The sequence below is a fragment of the Gymnoscopelus microlampas genome, assembly GCF_963454915.1.
Source record: "Gymnoscopelus microlampas genome assembly, chromosome: 6".
Taxonomy (NCBI): Eukaryota; Metazoa; Chordata; class Actinopteri; order Myctophiformes; family Myctophidae; genus Gymnoscopelus; species Gymnoscopelus microlampas.
In genome coordinates, this window is record NC_139943.1 from 15,401,238 (window position 1) to 15,422,049 (window position 20,812).

Genomic DNA, 20,812 nt, shown 5'->3' on the forward strand with positions numbered 1-20,812 from the left:
GTCAGCGATGAGAGGGACTACATGCGTGTGGGGGAATTGGGAATTGGCATAACTAATACAAAATAAAATAAGGACTCCAAACTAAACCAATACTCCATTTAAGTCAAGTCAACTTAGTCCAACTTTCTTCTATGTTTTTTCTCTGTCTGTGCTATGTACTGTATGCATGTATGGAGAGAAAGTGAATGTGCTTGTCTTGCATTGTTAACACCTGCAACAACACACTGTCCAACAGCATGATAAATGTCTCCGGATGGTTCTGTGGCTCATATGCTGTCCTGGATGTGTCCCAAAAGTATGGGACATGTTAAATGGCTTGTCATGAAACGGGGACATTCCATGATACTATAACTGTACTGCATGTCCTCTATTCACAGTGTCCTACTTATCTGCTGGAGGATTTCTCTAATTCGTAGTTTTGTTGCACAAACCGTATTAAAAGTTTTTGTAAGAAACACTGCACTGTGTGTGTGTGTGTGTGTGTGTGTGTGTGTGTGTGTGTGTGTGTGTGTGTGTGTGTGTGTGTGTGTGTGTGTGTGTGTGTGTGTGTGTGTGTGTGTGTGTGTGTGTGTGTGTGTGTGTGTGTGTGTGTGTGTGTGGGGCATTGGGGGGCATGTGTTTGCGTCTGCATCTGATTGTATATGCAATCTAATAGTGTCTGTAACGTGTCTGTCCCCGTCAGATGACGTCATCAGGTCTCCCAGAGCTGACCGGTTATCAGGACCTCAAGTACGTCTATGACGCCCTACAACCTCACAACTCTGATGCTGAGGCCACCATCTTCTTCACCAGGTACTGCGATAAAACGATGGACAGTTTAGAGCTGTCTAATCGTGTTTGTTTCATGTCCTACCCGGGTTTTGAACCCGGGTCTCCTGCACGAGAGATACAATTTCTACCGCCCATCCAAGAGGCCTTTCATACCATTTAATAAATTGCACATTAGGACCTGGCCATACAACATTTTCAGTTGAGAGATTTTATTTTGCTTTTAATCCATGGCGCTCTCTCTCTCTCTCTCTCTCTCTCTCTCTCTCTCTCTCTCTCGCTCTCGCTCTCTCTCTCTCTCAGGTTAATTGAGTCCAGCCTGGGCAGCGTTGCCACCAAGTTTAACTTCTTCATCCACAACCTGGCTCAGCTGCGTTTCTCCGGGCTGCCGTCCAGCGACGAGCCCATCCTGTCCTTCTCGCCGCGGATCCACACCCTCAAACAGGACGGACGCATCCGACACGCCTCCATCTTCTCCTTCCAGAAGCGATACAACCCTGACAAGCACTATGTGAGCTGCTCCGCCCGCACACCATGATGACTATAATGATCAATACAATACAATACAATGATAACGTTATTGTCCATGACCATGAGTTAAAACTCCATCTTTATGGATTCAATGAGGATATTACATGTTGGATAAAACACTCATTAATGTAGAAATACTTGACTTGCAAGCAAAGAAATACCTGTCTGCACATTCGCAGTTGTCAACTTGTAGATTGACTATTTCCGCTATTCGTCGTATGACTGGCAATTTTACGACACCTTATTAAAATTATCTATAATAGAAGGAAGAATATAATTTCACAGGTTGCCCCTTTCAATTTTAACCCTTTCCTCTTCCTCCCCTTCTCGTCCTCCTTGTTCCCTTCTCTCTCTCTGCTTCTGTCTCTCCCTCCGTCTGTCTCTGTCTATAGGTGTATGTAGTGAGGCTTCTGAGGGAGGGACAGACCGAGCCTCAGTTTCTCTTCAGGACGTTCGATGAGTTCCAGGAGCTTCACAACAAACTCTGCATCCTCTTCCCGCTCTGGAAGCTGCCCAGGTGTGTGACCCTCTGCTGCCCTCTGCTGTCTGTTCCGTGTTCAGTGAGATGGACCTGGAAGTGAAGTTTAGTGGCTGGCCGTTAACAGTATCTCAAACAAAGAGATAACATAATTTCAGCAGAACGTGTTGGAGTGGGGTGTGTGCTGGCAGCTGCTTGGATAGTGTGTATTTCCTCCGTTGTCTCTGCACTGCGTCTGTAGTCGGGCGTTCACAGACGATCAGAGATATCCGCCTACTGATTATGTCTGGTGACGTCAGTATCCAAAGTAGCTCTAGAATATTAGTGAAAATGGCTACCAGCAAATCTACGGCCGCTGGTTTGGAAACAAACCCAATATGAAGGACCACCCTAGCCTCACCCTTAGCAACAAAGGAGATAGTCACCAGTCTTTATTGTGAGCAAAGCATTTAGAGACTGGCTTGATGTTAGTCTGTCTTCTACTAACCTAAGTAAAGCTAAATATTGCCTAAAAATGTAGGTTATTTATGCTTCCACTCCTTCTGATTTTAGGGGCATTCTTTAGATTTCAGAGGCATGGCCAGACTTGGTTGTGGCAAGACTATTTTGTCTTTAAAGATATTTCTAATAAAGATCTTTTATATTGATTTTTTTTTTGCTATGATAAGGTTTTTGAATGAGCTGAGAACAGAAATGGAAAAACATGAAATACATCACAGGTCTCCAGCTAGTATCAAATCGGAGACGAATAGTTAGTTAACCATTTAAACCCTATGTGGTTGACCAGAGTCCCTAAGAGCTCTATAATAGTGTCTTTTCTGTTTTCTGTTACTACCCGTGTTCCCCCTTTTCAACACTTCTTTGTGTATTTTTAAACATTTAATATTTATTTTTAGTACCTACAACAGATACCAGTTTTCTTGTCTGATGCCAGAAATGTTCCAGAAAAAGGTTTGATCTAATCCAACCAATGAACCTAGTTTAATCGGTCACTGTGGTGATGGATGGTCCTATCACAGGCTGTGACCGTGTCATCTCTTTCTCTGTGTAGTTTTACAAATAAGATGGTGCTCGGGAGAACACACATCAAGGACGTAGCATCCAAGAGAAAGGTGGAGCTCAACAACTACGTTCATAACCTGATGAGAAGTTCCACAGAGGTCACGCAGGTCAGAGGGGAACATTCGTACATATACTTTACACACACATACAGTATGTAACACACTTGTTATATACACATGCAGCGTACTAGTTTTTATCTAATGTTTATTTAACCAGGCACGTTATTATTATTTAGATACACTAGACACAAACTCATATGGGTATGCACACATTCACATACTTACACATTATGAGTTTGTAGAGTTTTCTTTCTTGCACACAGAATGACTGACACATACTCATACACACTGTGTGGGTGTAGCCTTTAAAATGTTTGGTGGTTATTGTGCTCTGTATGTTTGTCCTGATGAAGGTCTAATAATAATAATAATACATTACTTATATAACGCTTTTTTAGTACCCAAAGTCGCTTTACAAAGCAAATACAAATTAACAACTTTATTATGAGCGAAAATGTTAAAAGGCTAAAAACATCAAGCTAAGAGGGAGGCTTTGAACACGGCAAGGGTCTAAGGACCGAAACGTTGTTTGATAAATAAAGTATTTTTTGCAGGTCTTAGACAGTGTACGTGTGTGTGGAACCTTTTCCCTCATTTCTTGCACACAGTAACATATTGTTCTTGCTCATGTAAGTGAAAACAAAGAAGGAGTTGTAATAATTCCGTGTTATCTCCCTTCAGTGTGACCTCATCTACACATTCTTCCATCCAATCGCACGAGACGACAAGACAGAAGCTCTAGTGGCCAAAGCAGCAGGTGAGAAAAACAACATCTGTATACTAACCCACGTGAACCCTATGCACTCCTGTTCGATCCCGGGCTCTGCCAACTCAGCAGTATGAGTAGCACGGCTTGGGTGTGGCAAGTTGTGTGGGAAGTACGTATGGGGAGCTGATGGTAGGTGTTGCGCTCCACCTCAGCAATTCATCTCCCAGGGGTCTAGCGCACTGCAAAACGGGGATAGACTCCTGCGCTCTGGGGGGGGTCCCCAGATGACAGTGAAGTGACAATTTAAGGACTTTTAAGACCTTTTTAATACCTCAATAAAAAAAAGAAGAAAAAGAAGACCGTTACTGCATAAAAAGTAAACTTGTGAAAATAGCTGATCAGCTATCTTCACATGATATATCTGTGGAACCGAGTAAAGAAAAATAGAATGTCCCCAGTTCAAATATGATTATTTTTGGAGGTTCATGGCCTGAAAAGGTGTGGAACACGATGTGTTGCATGGTCGTGTCGTGTTGTGCTGTGTGGTGTGTCATTGTGTTGTTGTGTGTTTTGCAGAGCCTCCACCTGTGAGTCCTACGTTGGGTCGAGTGGAAGGAGAGGTGAAGCTGTCTGTTTCCTACAGGAACAGCACTCTGTTCATCATGATCATGCACATCAAAGATCTGGTACTGACACACACACACACACACACACACACACACACGTTATTACTACACTTGCGAGGACATCAACATTTTAGGTCGGCGATGTTATTGAGATTTTCGTCACCCTAATGTGCCTAATGTGCACATTCATTGTCTTTCATTGCCATCTGTCATCCAACCAAATTAATTATATTATCCTATTTATAGATCTGCACGTTATCCTCAGCAACCACAGCTAAAACCACGATCCGCGCATCTCTATTATGAATGCCTTTTTTTTTTACTGAATTCAAAAGTCTGTTAAAATGATTATTGTCTAGATTGATTAGTGTATAAAGAGGTATACATACCGGATAGACTATTAATTATGCAGACAAACAGGAAGACAGAGACATACAAACACATCTAGACAGAGAGACAGACGGCACACGAAAAACAGACAATTCCATTCAGAGACATATGCATGCTGTATACTGTATAATCTAACAATCTTGCGTTGTTTAACTGTCCTTTTGTCTCTTGGTAAAGGTCTTTGTGATAAACCTGTTTGCATAAAGCATACCATGATTTTGTCCAGATCCCCACACTGCTCTATGAAATAGTTTGACCCTCTGATTGTGAATGAATCTCCTCTTCAGGTGTCTGAAGATGGCACAGACCCAAACCCATACGTGAAGACCTACCTGCTCCCGGACCCACACAAGACTTCCAAGCGCAAGACAAAGATCTCCAGGAAGACCAGGAACCCAACCTTCAATGAGATGGTAATGGACATGCTAAACCAGTGGTTTCCAAACTGATGGAAATTAGTAGATTTTTTCATTTTATTCATGAAATACTTTTGGAAAATGTTGGAATGGTTTGTAACATCCTCCTGTTTGATTGATTGATTGAATACATTATTAGACAGAAATGTATACAGCACGAGGTACAGTCATACATTTGAGCTAAAGGGATAACACAAAAAAAGTCCTGGGGACTTGTTTTCATTGTGGTCCTATGTATTCAATTAATCAACATAAAAAATAACACCAAAATACAATATCGTCAACAAATATAAAACACAGAGTAGAAATGGGGCGGGGGGGGGGGGGGGGGGGGGTGTAGGCAGTGAATGCCATCACATTTTTATGGGAGAAGTGAGATTTACCTCCCCCTTTTCAGGCCTGTTTTGAAGGAAGTCAGTGATCCACATTTTTGTAAGGGATGGTGTAAGAGCATTCCACACTTTGGCCGTGCAGTAGAAAGAGAATTTACCCATGTTTGTTTAATAGTTGGGTGTTACCAGATTGTTGTTGTCACTCCCTCTAGTATTGTGGCTGTGGGTGTCGCTCACTTTTATTAGGTAGTTAGTCAGGTATGAGGGCAGAGACACTTTGACTATCTTGAAAACCAAACCCATTTTTAATTGCTTAAACTCTGAGGCATACTAGACTAGCAAAATGTGTTGGAAATAGGTGGGTCATGGGCCCCAGACTGAGAAGTAGTCGAATCAGTTTGTTTTGGGAGGTCTTCAGTGACATTGAGATGTTGGAGATGCTGTGAGGTGAAAAGAAGCAGCTGGAGACTTCACGTGCACATCTACACCCCAACAGAGCAACCGGTAGGGGACAGCAGCGACAAGGGGCTACAATACAAGGGGAAGTGGGAATTGGCAGAGCGAATGAATAAATGAGCACACAAAGCAGATAGTGCTGCTACTGGTGTTTTACAATGAAACCTTATGAAAAATGTTGGACGTTCACTTGTTCACTTCACTTCATCTTCCACCTCTCTTCCTCAGCTGGTGTACACCGGCCACAGCAAGGAGAGCCTGGCCCTGAGGGAACTGCAACTGAGCGTGCTCAGCGCCGAATCCCTCCGGGAGAACTGCTACCTGGGAGGACTGACGCTGAGACTGAAAGACTTTGACCTCAGCAAGGAGACGGTCAAGTGGTACAAACTCACAGCCGTCCCCTACTTCTAGACGACCCACCCCCCCATTCCAGGAACCTGTGTGTCTGTAGTCCTCCCAACGTGCCCTTGAAAAGGACAACTGGACTGTGTTGTTTTTTCTTTCGGAAAACAGAAACGGATGTCGGAAAACTGAACCTTTTATCAGGCACTCTTAAACGAAAAGCGGTGACGTTTTTTTTTTCCCTGAGGTTTCCATCCCTGAAAAAGAACATCACCACCTCCTCACTCCATCTTGTTTCTCTCCCTCTCCTCTCTCTCCTCTCCCTCCTTCTCTCTCATTCACTAATTGAGATTGTTTCTGTGACCAACAATCTCCACTCACATTGTTGCTCCCTCCTCTCTCTCTCTCTCTCTCTTTCTCTCTCTCATCCTTAAAACCGCGCTGCAGAACTGTAATGTTTTGTACATTATTTTGACGTTAAAGGACCAAAAACAGCTTACTTTCTGAAGAGATATACTATATAGACTGATGCATTTATTTTTTATGGAAATAGGAGAAAAAAAGGCAGGGGTTGAGGGATAATCTTTACAGGGTTTTCTTTTCCTTTAGATTTTTTAATTAAAAGACATAAATTAGATAAACTAGGAGGCACACGCGGAGGTGGGGGCGGGTGCTTCTAGTAAGGCTAAATGAGTTATGTCTTTTTGTAGGCCAGCACGTATAAGTTAAGTCCACTGTGGGTTCCCACCACAGATTTTAGTGGAATTTCTGCATTGCGTTTCAAAAATGTTCAAAAATAGCTGATGTACAAGCTTGCAGCGCGGCGCAAAGTGAGGAGCTGTGAGCTTGTATATCTGCTATTTTTTAATAGCTAACGCTAAAATCTAAAATGACACAAGATTCTTTCCCGGTTTTAATGGGTTAAGACAATAAGCTCTGCCTCAAACAAAGGAAGCAAACAAACCAATAAATACATTATATTCAAATGTTTTCTTAAACAAGATTATTTCTGCAAACCAACATTTTTGTTAACCACGTGCAATTAATGTAAGTAAAAGAAGAAGCACATACAGTATCATGTTGTGAATTAACAAAATGTTAATCTGTTAGCCACATACCTTATTTTCTACATACATTTCAAATCTGTTGACAAAAAGCATTGGACATAATAGCGAGGGAACCCACTGTGAACTGACTTCCACGATTTAGGACTACAAACTTTTAACATTCTGTTCCCTAAATCATCATGTGCCAAAATGTTTTAAAAAGGCATTAAAATACAACTACTCCACCCTGACAGGGAAATGAACCGAGTGCCTTCGTTTGTGCTCACAATCTCAACTTAATCTCCACTGCCTGGCCTTAATATTGCCGTAATCAAATATATATTTTGTTAACATTGTGATATTTCCCTATTATTATTATTATTAAAAAAACAAAGAGAAAAAAATCTGTATTCTGTAAAGCTATGTCAATAGTTCTTCCAGAGCGAATCAATGCACTGGAGCAAGATTGTATAAGGATCATTTTGGAACTTCTTGGAATTTATGGACTGCTACTAAGAGTACACTACCAGGTGTTTTCTCCTTGTCATGGTATCCATATATACTTGACTTCCTCTGGCATACACACACAAATACACAAAGAGTTTTTTTTTATCATATGCTTTGAACACACGCTTGTTGGCGCTTCAGGATGGCCTGAGGTTTAAGTTGCCCTCAAATCATTGAGCTGCATGTCACTTTGAACTGTATGGTTGAAATTAACTAAAACCAAGCACTTTGGACTTGATGAAAGTGTTCAGGAACTGTAAAAATAGTGGAATCTATAAGCAAGAGCACATCATCGCACTAGAAATGTGTAGTGTGTGTGAGACATATGTACGTACTGTACAGAGAAAACAGGTTACAGGATAAACAAATGAAATTGGGCAGACACCTTTTAAACTGGAACACTATAAAATTGAAGCTGATTAATGGGTCCTCTCCCCTGATTGGATAAAATTGGCAACCCACCTGAACATTCATTTTCTGTTTATTAAAGAGTCGGAGAAACGGGGAAGACCCCTGTTAACTGAACAAATACTCTATAACAATCGTGTGTGCGTGTGTGAGAATGAATGAATTACTACTAGAAATTATATTGCACATATACAGTATATGTATATGAAGTGTATGCACTAACTCACTACCTGTGTGTATGTGGGTTGTGTTCAGGCTACAATACCACAGTCTCTCACCAGAGGGTACCCTCCCCCACGGTGTAGTGTTTTCGCCATGAAATGTCAAGTTTTACAGACCAAGACCATCATTAGGAATATTGTAACTTCTTATTTCATGGTCAGCACAAATTTGGGGTCCCAATCAGACTTTTAGAGATTCCATTCACATGTTTAGATTTCCTATTTGATGATTATCAGATCTATGAACACTTTCACCTGCTCCATGCTGTGGCAAAATGTCTAGTCTTCTGCTTGTAGATCAGCATTGACAGGGTAACTTTGTCTCAAAGCACCAACCCCCACCCCCGTGAGACTTATTTTTTACAAAAGGGAACAAGATCCTGAGATTAGCTGCTTTCCTCTCCTAACAAACTACGAAATCTAAAGATGTTTAATAAAGAAATTTAAGAAGAATTTATCTGAGACGATTTTTTTAAAAAACACTAGTATCTACACGGTAAAACCCTCAGTGTTCATTTAATTTATCCATTTGTAACTCTCAGAGTTGGCCTAAAATTAACACAGAGGAGTTTTACAATGTACAATGATCTGAGAGCTTCACTCACAGAGATTTGATCCACTGTTAGCTGACACATCGGGGCAGAATTTGTATTAACATGGCCAGTTATTTATTCTTAATTGGTGACTTTAACCAGGTTGGATCAGTGTGTGCTGTAATCCCTCCTTCCTAAAGCAAATTAAATGTTTTTTTGGAACAACGTTGGTGTCAAACTGTGTTCTGTTCTTATATAAGTTGATGGATAAACTGAAGGTATTGTGGACATGCAATGCCAGCTCCTTATATATTAGCTCGGTTCTCATAACTGGATATTTTTGGTGTAATGGGCCAGATAAGACGATTGCATTCAACTACAGTGGTCTTGATCGTGGGCAGAGGGTTAACCTGGTGTGAACCCGGACCTGTGGCAAGATGCTAAATGCCTTTCCACTTGCCAAGTATCCATGGGTAACATGGACACAGCTTGTTTTCAAAACAACCGGCCCATTCCCACAGAAGTTTCACTGAAGCAGATGGAAGTTAAGCGCCCCACCCCCACTTAAGCCCTATTTGACACTTCATCCTACGCCTACAGTATGTACAAACTCACAACATCGTGTTGTGAGCTTGTAGATCTGCTGTTTTAACTGTTTAAAAAAAAAAGTAGGGACACCAGGTTGGAAGTGGTTAAGGGCACAATTGTGCAGAAGTTAAAGGAGGGAAGAGCATTATCAATCTACACTTCCCAGCCCCTCTGGAGGTTGTAATCAATAACATTCCAACATTCGCTCCTCCATAAGCTTCAGACTATCATTGAAAACAAGCTGAAAAATAGATCTCCTGTTGATGAATTATCCTTTAGGATTTATCTGTATCAAATTGTTAAAGGAATGAATACTTTGAAAGTTTAACTGATGTATGCAGAGTGCCATAAAACCAAGTACAAGTACAATTACATGTAGTGAAAATAAAACATGTTGTATGCTAGTTTCTTAACATTATGGTTGGAATTTAAAATGGACCAATAGCTAGTTTAGTCTATTTAATGTATCTGCTGCATGCTGCTACATTAAATGATCTTACAAGGGGAGTTACTCTCTTGTGTTTCAAAACAAGGCAGATTTCCCCCTCTCGGCCTCTCCTGTGGCTCTTTCCCCAGGTCCCCCCATTCTGTCAAAAACACCCACCCAACAACAGTCCTAGGCAACCAAAGCGTGAGAAACTTTGCTACTACCAGCAGGCTATTTCAGCTTTGTTTTGTCGTGTCAAGTGAAGAGGGGGAGGTAGTGTAAATATATCTACCAAGATGTTGCAGAACGTCTGGCAGGTGTTCTGTGAAGGGCGCCAGATTTGTTGTCAAAATCTGTCTCCCTTCACTGAACACCTGCCAGATTTGTGCTGCTGTAGACACAGAAGTGACAAACCAGAGCTGGACAAGACCAACTTATTTTCTAGAGGGGGTTTCCTGGGGGAATATACTGTAGCTACTCGGAGAATAAAGAAGAAGGGGTGTTTTAATGTTATTTATCGAGTCGGCTACCGCTTTAATTTAGAAGAACCCAGCAGGTCTCCCTTATCTGTGAGACAATATATATAGACAATCTTCTTAGCTATTTGAGTACACTCAGCTCTGGTGGGATTGGAGCAGTGCTCAATCAATGACTCATTAGCTGCAGCAGAATATCTGATTGGGTTCTCTGTCCAGTGGTGGAAAGTAGCTAAGTACATGTACTCAAGTACTGTACTTAAGTACAATTTTCAGGTACTTTTACTTTGCTGGAGTATTTCCGATTTTCTATATTTTCACTTCTACTCCATAACATCTCAGAGGCAGATATTGTACTCCACTACAATTATTTGAAAACCTTTAGTTAAGAGTTACTTATAGATTTTGATTGTTATTACAAAATATACATTAGCCACTTCAGTAGATAGCCGCTGAAAGCCGATCTACAAGCTCACAGCGCGTCTCGGTGACCTTGTAGATCTGCTACTTTCAAAAGATTTTTATTTTGAAAACTTGAAACGTGAAAATGGGACATTCTGCATAATGAATACTTTTTACTTGTAGTACTTTAATTATATATTGATGCCAAAACTTTTGTACTTTTACTCAAGTGACTTTTTGATAACAATGTTGCATTGATACTTTTACTTAAGTTTGAGTACTTTTTCCACCACTGTCTCTGTCCTTCAGTCACTGACCTGCAAAGGTTGGGGTAATCATCTCCTGCCTACAGCACCTGACACTTTTATTGGCATTGGAGTGAGGGATTTATCTGTAGTCCCACATGGAACAAGTGACAGGGATGGTGAAGATGGAATGGTTGGTTCTTCGTACATAACAGAGAATCTTTGAAACTCTTCCCTCCCCCATAACAACTGTTATGGCAATTTTCAGAATCGCAAATACACAGAGTGTCCCAGACCCCCACTCCTGGCACTCCTAGTACCCCATGAAGACAATGGCATACATGATTTGCACCACTATAGGCGAGGGTCGCTCTGCTGAATGGATACGGTAGTGATTGGCTGCCTGCCCGCGTGAATGACGGCCGCTGTCTGTCAGTCTTTTACTTTATTTTCTAGGGGTGGCGAGATTTTAGTTGGGCAGGCGGCCGCCTGCCTTGCCTCTATGGTGGGTACGCCACTGCCACCACCTTAGCACCACCCACCTGTCCTAGTCCCTCCTCCTCCTCATGCCCACACCTGTTGTGTTATGATAATGAGGGGGAGGGCATATTTTTACTATGTTGCTAAAGGCTGTTTTTCTATTGGCACGTTTGACCCTCAAGGTTCCAGCCTCCAGGTAGAAACTCAAAATAGTCAGAGAAGACATAGAACACCATAAAAACACCACCAGGGGGCTTAATGAAGTTCTATCAACCTCATAGACACGTGAAAAACAGAAAAAGTGCAAAACCATGGCACCACCTCTTTTTTTTTTTTTTTTTTCTTATAATTTTTGTCCCACGATTTTGTAACCCACATTTTTTCACCCAGTGCCAATTGCCTATGTAATCCTGGGCACTACCTACCCTCTGCCAGCCTAGGGAGAGCCCAAGCTGAAGCTCATGCCTCCTTCAATGCATGAGGAGCAAGCAGGCCGCTTCTTATCACCCGACAGGGGGGAGTTTCCCTGGTTGGACATAGCGCGTGGAAGGAACACGTTATTCCAACCAGTTCCCTTCTCCTCCATCAGGCGCCCCGGCTGACCAGGGGGAGGCAGTATAGTGACCAGGATTACTACATGTTTTTGTGAGGGTATTAACTACCCTAGGAGACACGGGGAGAACATGCAAACTCCACACAGAGTAGGCCCTTTCGCCAACCCCACCTAGGGTATGGGCGCCGATGACGTGGAGGAGAGAACTGCACCACCTCTTTAAATTAAGATCTATTACTGAGTTAATATAAAGTATTGATGAGGTGAAGAGCAATAATAATATGTTGCCAAATTGGACTCTGTAATGGAAGTTTGGCTGGGGCTGGAAGGGGATTTCCTGCATTAATGGCATAAACCTGCTCAAATGACAGATTCCCACTATGAAGCTGTTTAATTTCATGAGAAACTGGAGCTGAAATCCCTCCCGAAGCTGGATCGATACAACAACGCTATGCCTTTTAGAACCCCCTCAGGCTGTTGTTTGTGATCAACCCAAATGTACTGTCAACTCAACTAAATCCATCTTAAAGGGATATTTCACTTTCAAAAAAACTTTTGGTCATTTTATGGTCTACTCAGGCTTTAGTGAGCCCTCCAGACCGTTTTTAAGTTGCTTTATTCAGTATTTAGATATTTGATATTCATTTTACCAGCCACGCCCCCTTCCTATACAAACCCATTATAACTTAAAACTCAATTTTTAACCTGTTTAACCATCAAAAACACCCGTCCTTGGTTCTGGTGACTCACCCTGCCCTCCTAATGCGTGAGGGGGCCGTGTTTTTTTGATTACTTTTTTCATTTATTTTTAATATTTTTTTTTGGAAAATGAAAAAATTAAATACAAAAAATATATATTAAAAATAAATGAAAAAAGTAATCAAAAAAACACGGCCCCCTCACGCATTAGGAGGGCAGGGTGAGTCACCAGAACCAAGGACGGGTGTTTTTGATGGTTAAACAGGTTAAGAATTGAGTTTTAAGTTATAATGGGTTTGTATAGGAAGGGGGCGTGGCTGGTAAAATGAATATCAAATATCTAAATACTGAATAAAGCAACTTAAAAACGGTCTGGAGGGCTCACTAAAGCCTGAGTAGACCATAAAATGACCAAAAGTTTTTTTGAAAGTGAAATATCCCTTTAATAAACTGAGCTACGGTACGTACAGTACGTACTAGAACAAGTCTGTTTTAGAAGATCTGACACCATATGATCTTTATGTTCAGCATCCATACTGTACTTAACTTTGCAATTGTTTTAACAACAATAATAAATATTACATTGTTATGACCAAAAAAGGTATAGGCTGAAGCTAATTAGCAGTGGTTCTTAACCTTTTCAGGCAGCGACCCCCCCAAATAATCATATTTGAACTGGGGACCCCCCACCCTGACAAGCACTTGGAATCTTATATTATTTGACAATTTGGCCAATGTTTTTGTGGTATAGTTTGTTAATGTTATTGTTTTATTTCATTTCTTTCTTTTCTTTATAGGTATTAAAAATGTCTTAAAACTCCTTAAATTGTCACTTAATTGTCATCTGGGGGACCCCCCCCCCCCCCCCCCCAGTGAGAACCACTGCTACACTGCACTATTAAACACAACCCAAAGAACTGCCCACAGCAGATTAACCAGGACAGAAACGTGGTATCGTGCATCACACAACACACAATGCAATGGAGAACTGATTCAAAGAGCTTGTATCATTCTAGTGAAACTAGCTTTATGATTCCAATGCTTGGCTTTTTCAGCTAAATGTATTTGTGTCTTTCATGCTATGGACAAAGAAGCATTTGAAGTTAAACAGCATCTTATCTGGCAGCATCACTGTCTGGTACAGCAGCCGTTCTGCTCTCGAACACAAGGCTCACAAGGAACACAGATAGTGATGAAGACAGCCCATAGCAGCACGTCACCAGGAGTGAACTACCAGCCAATGCGGGAGTGGGACATCTACTGTACTCCAGGTTCCGTCTGAAGGGAGGATGTGGAAGAATATCATTGCCTCAATTGAAAAACTCACAAGACAGCACTGACATGTGTTAGTATAGATATTGCCGGTAATGTGCTGTGTCTCTGCAAAACTGTGGAATAAAATGTGAATATGTAGATATACTATTTCTGATACTTTTGTGTGACACTGTTGTATGATCAAGTTGGGCATTAATTTACTAAAAATAATGTAATAGACTAAATACTCAGGTGTCTCTGAATAATTTCCCTCAACATCCTGATCCTGTCCACAGTTCCTTGACAAAATCATGCTGAAGTCTCACTCAGTATGATTATTTTTTCAAGCAGCTTGTAGAGAAGCACAGTGGTACAATGTTCCCTGGAAAGGAAAAATACAACATATTTATGTGGTCTTGAGTTACACAGTAGACCACCGGCAGTTGTTTCATGAAAGAGGAAGATGAATTCCTGAGTTATGCTCCGTACCAAATAGTCAGGACTCATTTGACCTTAACAGCTGGCTCGTTGGTCTAGGGGTATGATTCTCGCTTAGGGTGCGAGAGGTCCCGGGTTCAAATCCCGGACGAGCCCGGTTTTAGGTCTCCAGTCTCCATGAAAGCACAAATTCCAAAAGTCCAAAACTTAACAATCATACAAGGAAGATAACCTTGTGAAAGTGCCCTCGTGATTTCACATCTGAAAGAGGAATAGATCATACAAAGGTTACACGATGTTCATAACAGAGTTACAACATAGTCACATACAGTAAAGGCTGACAGACAGACAGACAGACAGACAGTCCTTCTTGTCTTTTTCTACAGTATCAAACACAAACAAATACTAAACAGTTCAGACTGGATGTCTTGTGTAAAAGTGGAGGTTACTTTATTTACAGTGTGAATAACTGTGGGAACAAAGCTACTGCAAAACATGGCCTTTCTGCACAGAAGGAAGCTAGGTGAAGTGCTGGTAGAGTGGGTGGACTGTTTGGGTCACATTAGCCTGAAAAACAGACGCACCTGCCAGTGAAGAAAAATTCAAAAGCAGATTACGTAGTGATATTAGTCTGGCCATGCCAGGATAGGGTCACATATTATGTGAGTGCTCATCAGGGAGGAGTTGGATTGCATATAGCCTGTAGGAATAGAGAATAGAGTATAGAATAGAGAATAGAATAGAGTAGGAAAGAGTTTGCTGACTAAATGGGATACAGTATATTTAAAGAGTTTGCTTTTATTGGTGACAGTAATAGCATAAATATGTCATAACATAGTATAATCGGATGGACGTTTAACATATAACATATTACACTATATAACATATAGTGTAATAACCAATAATGATTATCAAACCTGAAATGATATCAATATTTAAAAATGAGTGCCCCATCAGCTAGCTCAAAATAACACTAACATTGTAGGGTAGGCTATATATTGATACAGAGTATCAACGTGTTGTTACACTTTATTACTAGTATAACAATTTGCTATTACAGTGTAACAACACCGTTGTTAAACTTTTACCTTTATTTTTTGATGCTATTCGTCCTTTTTTGCTATTGTTCAGGTATAATTATTGTAGGCAAGGCTATACTTTTATTTGATAAGAAATTGAGTATATCCTTGTGGCAACCAGAGGGTATGGTTGATCAAACCCGCTTTGGTACTCAGACTTGGTACAAACTTGCCACATCACTAGTTAATCACTTCTTCTCTGTGTGGAATGGACTCTTTTATCGTAACCAACAGGCTCGTTGGTCTAGGGGTATGATTCTCGCTTAGGGTGCGAGAGGTCCCGGGTTCAAATCCCGGACGAGCCCGATTTTAGGTCTCCAATCTCCACGAAAGCCTGAAATTGAAATCTAAAATTTACAGTCGATTATCGCACAAGATCCCATAAGAGAAATGCTCTACACGGACCCTACAGTCTCTCTAGGTCACAGTTTCCCAAGCAGTGGGTCGGGACCTATTTGTAAATCGTGGACACATTTTTATGGGCCACGAGTACATGTCAAAACATATATTTAAAAAATAATAATCCATGTGAGCGTGTAGATCTGCTATTTTCACTAGTTTGGGTACCGGGCAAACATCCAATTTCTCTTTTAGGTCTTGAGCTAAAAAGTTTGGGAACCACTGCATAGATAATATGCCTTGACTGCAGTTTGCAATGATGTCCACTGGGTGCCGCTTAAACCTCAGTTTACATGGACTCGTCATTTCAAGGAAGCTTGGTTCATTCCAGGAAATCATTTGCACCATTTATTTCGTGTGCAAATTTTGCACACGAAATAAATGGTGTCTTATGTCTTAGAGAAAACTTTGTGATTTGCACTGGTTACTGATTTTTTTGCACCGTATCAAGCTATTGACGCGGCGTCAGAAACTTGAGACACAGCATCAATGACGCCAGCTCTGCATCATGTGTCAACGTGTCATCAACATTGTGCTATTTCGTTTTTGATACAAGCCATTTTAACCATTGCTAGGCTATACTTTACAGCATTCATTTCAATGTTAGTTATATCCTTTTTTTCCCCATAGGCCTATTAGGCTAGGGTCTAGGCTAGCCTAGGCTACTAATTGAAAATCCACATCTAGATAGATGTGAGGTCTCTCTCTCTTAACTCTTAATGATAGAGCAGATGGAAGGCATATTCAAATTATGTTCTAATTGATTCAATTCATTCATTCTTTCAAATTCAAGTAGCCTCAAATGACCTAGGCTACTGAATATATATATATATATATGTATGTATGTATGTATGTATGTATGTATGTATGTATGTATGTATGTATGTATGTATGTATGTGTGTATGTATGCATGCATGCATGCATATATATATATATATATATATATGTGTGTGTGTGTGTGTGTGTGTGTGTGTGTGTGTGTGTGTGTGTGTGTGTGTGTGTATGTGTGGACACAATATGTGGACAAATTAGCCATAATGCACTTGTAGCCTACTGATACTACTTTGTACTTCGTTTGTCTATATATTTAGCCTATGTCTGCGAATCTGCACCCCCCAAAAAATGTAGCCTATATAATTGTGTTGCTATTTATGCAGTTTTTAGTCTATTATTAATAAACACACCGTGTCCGTGTGCTACACACAATGACCAAGCATTATTCCATGTGGTCGCACGTGAGTTTCTAGAACATTACTACATCATGTCTGCTTATTCACGCCAAGTCAACGGGGTTGCGGGGCTGGGCGCAAAGTCACCATTGTTATCATCATATAATTCATTGTGTTTGTTTATCTCTGCTCACGGGCCGTGCTCGATGTAGAGCAGTGACCATGAGTGGCCGACCGGCCGAGTGCACAACCAGGGAGGGAGGGAGCACCTTGGTGTTGCCAGATTTGTGAAAGAAATAAGCAACAGGTCTATGTAAACAAGTCATAAAAATTGCACTTTAAACATATGCATCGGCAAAAAAAAAAAAGTTTCCAATATTTTGTTTTAAATTTATACGGGGATCCCTAGAACAAAATATGTATACATCAAGGGGTCCTGTCCTGGTGGTCCTTGTTGTTGTTGTTGTTTTCAGAACCACTGGTTTAAACAACACTACGAAACAAGCCCAAATAAGCAGCTACTCTTTAAAAGCAAGTCCAAAAAACCACAACCCACAATATACCCACCAATATTTACAAGCAACTTTACAAGAAAAACAAGCCTAGAGTCGCTTATAATAATAAGCAGACATGGCAACACTGGCGCGCCCCCGAAAAAATGACAATAGAGCTTTGAACGGATGTGTACCGTGTGCAGTCAGTCAGTGTGTGTGGTGTGTGTGCACACATTACAACCCAAATCACGGGTCAAAACAACAGATACTAGCTGTCGCTGACTAAATTATTGTAGCTTGAGAGCCTCTGTATCAAAGAAAAATAAAACTCAAGAACTCTCTTCTCCCCATACAGTCTTTGAATTTGATTTATGGGAATTAATATTTTATATTTTTTTTTAAAGTTATAGATTTAGAAGCCTTTTCATTGATTGATTGCTTGAATACTTTATTATACAGAAATATAAACAGCACCAGGTACAGTCAGACAAATTAGGCTGAAAGAATAACACAAAAAAAGTCCTGGGGACTTGTTTCCATAGGATTCTATGTGATTGCACAATCACATAGGATAACGCAATCCTATGTGATTAAAAAACATTTCGGGTGCAGGATGGGGGGCCGGGGGAGGGGTAGGCTGGATGAAGTAATCTCTTGTATATATTAGCCTACCATGAGAAATGTGGCCATTGTCCTCTTATAAACATATGCAGCCATATGCATAGCCTTGGATCAAGACTATCATAGATGTATTTAATCGAGTCAGACTGTTATAGATCTATATGCAAATGTCAAAATCGATAAAAACACATCTACTATGATAGCCTTGATCCAAGGCTAGACATGAATAGTTATACAATCAATGGTGCTTTCGTGTTCCTCTAGCCTCCATGATGTGTTAATTAGAAATCCACTGTCCCCATGTACATGTCAATAGCCCCCCCATACGTAATTAAAATGCCATCTCGCCTGGTTGCTGACCGCCTGCCCCCGTCGGGCAGACAGACTCGCAGTGGCGTAAACTAACTAAGTACATCTACTCAAGTACTGTACAGCACTATTTTGAAGTATTTCCAAATTTCAGTACTTTTACTTCTACTCCATTTTTATATGTTTTATACATTTGAAAACTTGTGAAACGGGACATTCTGCATAATGAGTACTCTTGGTACTTTAAGAGCATTTTGATACCAATACTTTTGTACTTTTACTCAAGTGTAAATTTGGAATTCTTTTACATGTAACAGAGTATTTCTACGTTCCAGTTGATATTTTTTACTTAAAAACAAATTCCACCACTGAAAGACTGGGCACATTAAGTATCGTGTGCACAACTCTTTCATTCAATCATTCATCTGCGAATCATGGGAAGAAGGCGCGAGACAGCCCGACTTTTGCACCCGGTCCACTTCCGCCCCGCACGCTATAAAAGCTGCGTCGTGACCGAGTTATCATCACAACAAACAACACAGTCTCAACCCAGAGAGAAGAACACCAGTTACTGAAGACTTGAAAGAACTTTGAGAGAACACTGCTCAACATGGACAAGTGCGACTGCAACAAATGTAAGTGATCCAGAAAACAAAGTAGCCTATTGTATTATAATTGCTCTTGAATTGTACTGACTTACTACATTTCTTGCCTTTTTTTTTTTTTACTTGAAATAACCTGTGGTTTTCTCCTGTGCTTGTAGCTGGAACCTGCAGCTGCGGTGGATCCTGCTCCTGCGTCAACTGCAACTGCACCTCATGCAAGAAAAGTAAGTCTTCCTAATACTTCACAAGTTTAATTTAACTTGCTCATTTTCTAGCTGCTGTGAATTCAGCATTGGTCTGGGATGATATTTTAACATCCACCTACTTGTGTGTTTATCCTTTTAAGCAGCATTGTATAATCGTACCACTGTTGTTGGCAAACTGTTTCAATTGCAAACCATTCAATCATTATTGTCTTGTTTTGAGGCAAATATTGTACTTTTTACTAATTAGGCTATTTGGAAACTTTGTAGATTTTGATTATTACAAAAAATACACTAACCACTTCAGCCCTGTACATTTTGGCCATTTGTATAGCAGATCTACCATCTCACAAGTCACCATGTGTCGCATTGTGAGCTTGTAGATCTGCTATTTTCAAAATGAATAATAATAATTTGAAAACTTTTGAAATGGGACATATTGAAAATGCCGTTAGAGACTGCATTTCATGATCAATTAAATGCTTGCTGTAATTGCCTTGAATGATCACATGTAGCTTTTCTTGTAGGCTACACTACACAAATACACAGGTGTGTTCACTCAGCCAATCCACTAACTAGCTTACACTCTTATCTCCCCCTCCCCCCCCCCTGCAGGCTGCTGTCCATGCTGTCCCTCTGGATGCGCTAAGTGCGCGTCTGGGTGCGTGTGCGAGGGCGGAAAGAGCTGTAACACCGGCTGCTGCAAGTAGTAGCTTCTCGGCTGCTGCCCCAAGTGAGAGGATGACATGACCCAACCTGGCGTGTGTGTGTGAAGACTGACGAGGAATGGATGTGCATCACCTACTGTCACTGAGACTGCCCCTATTTCAGTCACTATTGCAGTCACAATCGTTTGTGTGTTTTTGTACTTCATGTAAATGTGATTAATAAAATGCATTCTTGGAAAATCTGGTACATATGACTTGGACTAGTTTAATCCTTAACTGGCTGACCTGCCTATTATGCTCCATATCAGACTAGCAGTAGATTGGTTGACATCTGTATTGAAATGTATGGTACATTGCTGTTAAAAGGATGACACTCAAAAGATGTAGCATTTGAATTTCCTTGTGGTCCCAGAGTGGGGGATTATGACAGTGAAATGCATCCAGACAATACACTCACAAAGGCAATATGAATGTGCATAATACAACCTGGACTCTATATAAGGCCCAGTTGTGAATTGTTCCATAATGTTGGCACGGTCGTATCAGTTTCATTTTAAAAGGTGTCAGCAGAAACTTAACACTGGCTCTGTACAAGAATAACGCACCTATAGAACTGGCTGCACTAGTTGACCTTGACATCACCAGACATTGACACTGGATCTGTGAAATACACCAGTGGGCCTCAGTGCTGATTTAACATGTTACAATTAACAGGGATATGAAATTCAAGTAGCCTACTCAACAAATGTTAATAGAATATTTTAATTAGGTGTTAAGATTATCCGGTTTGAAAATCTGCAGTCTAATCCCTAACTTCC

General features: G+C 40.7%; 1 protein-coding gene across 1 annotated transcript in view; it reads left to right on the forward strand.

Annotated features, from left to right (window-relative positions):
* pik3c2a (phosphatidylinositol-4-phosphate 3-kinase, catalytic subunit type 2 alpha) overlaps nucleotides 1-9,110 on the forward strand; it is an 88,688-nt gene extending 79,578 nt beyond the window's left edge. The window contains exons 26-33 of the mRNA XM_084060958.1: nucleotides 683-792; nucleotides 1,072-1,279; nucleotides 1,692-1,816; nucleotides 2,829-2,946; nucleotides 3,580-3,655; nucleotides 4,184-4,293; nucleotides 4,911-5,036; nucleotides 6,056-9,110. Of these exons, the coding sequence (XP_083917084.1) occupies nucleotides 683-792; nucleotides 1,072-1,279; nucleotides 1,692-1,816; nucleotides 2,829-2,946; nucleotides 3,580-3,655; nucleotides 4,184-4,293; nucleotides 4,911-5,036; nucleotides 6,056-6,238 (1,056 nt within the window). The 3' untranslated portion in view covers nucleotides 6,239-9,110. The remainder of the gene's footprint in view (nucleotides 1-682; nucleotides 793-1,071; nucleotides 1,280-1,691; nucleotides 1,817-2,828; nucleotides 2,947-3,579; nucleotides 3,656-4,183; nucleotides 4,294-4,910; nucleotides 5,037-6,055) is intronic.
* The last annotated feature ends 11,702 nt before the right edge of the window (nucleotides 9,111-20,812 follow it).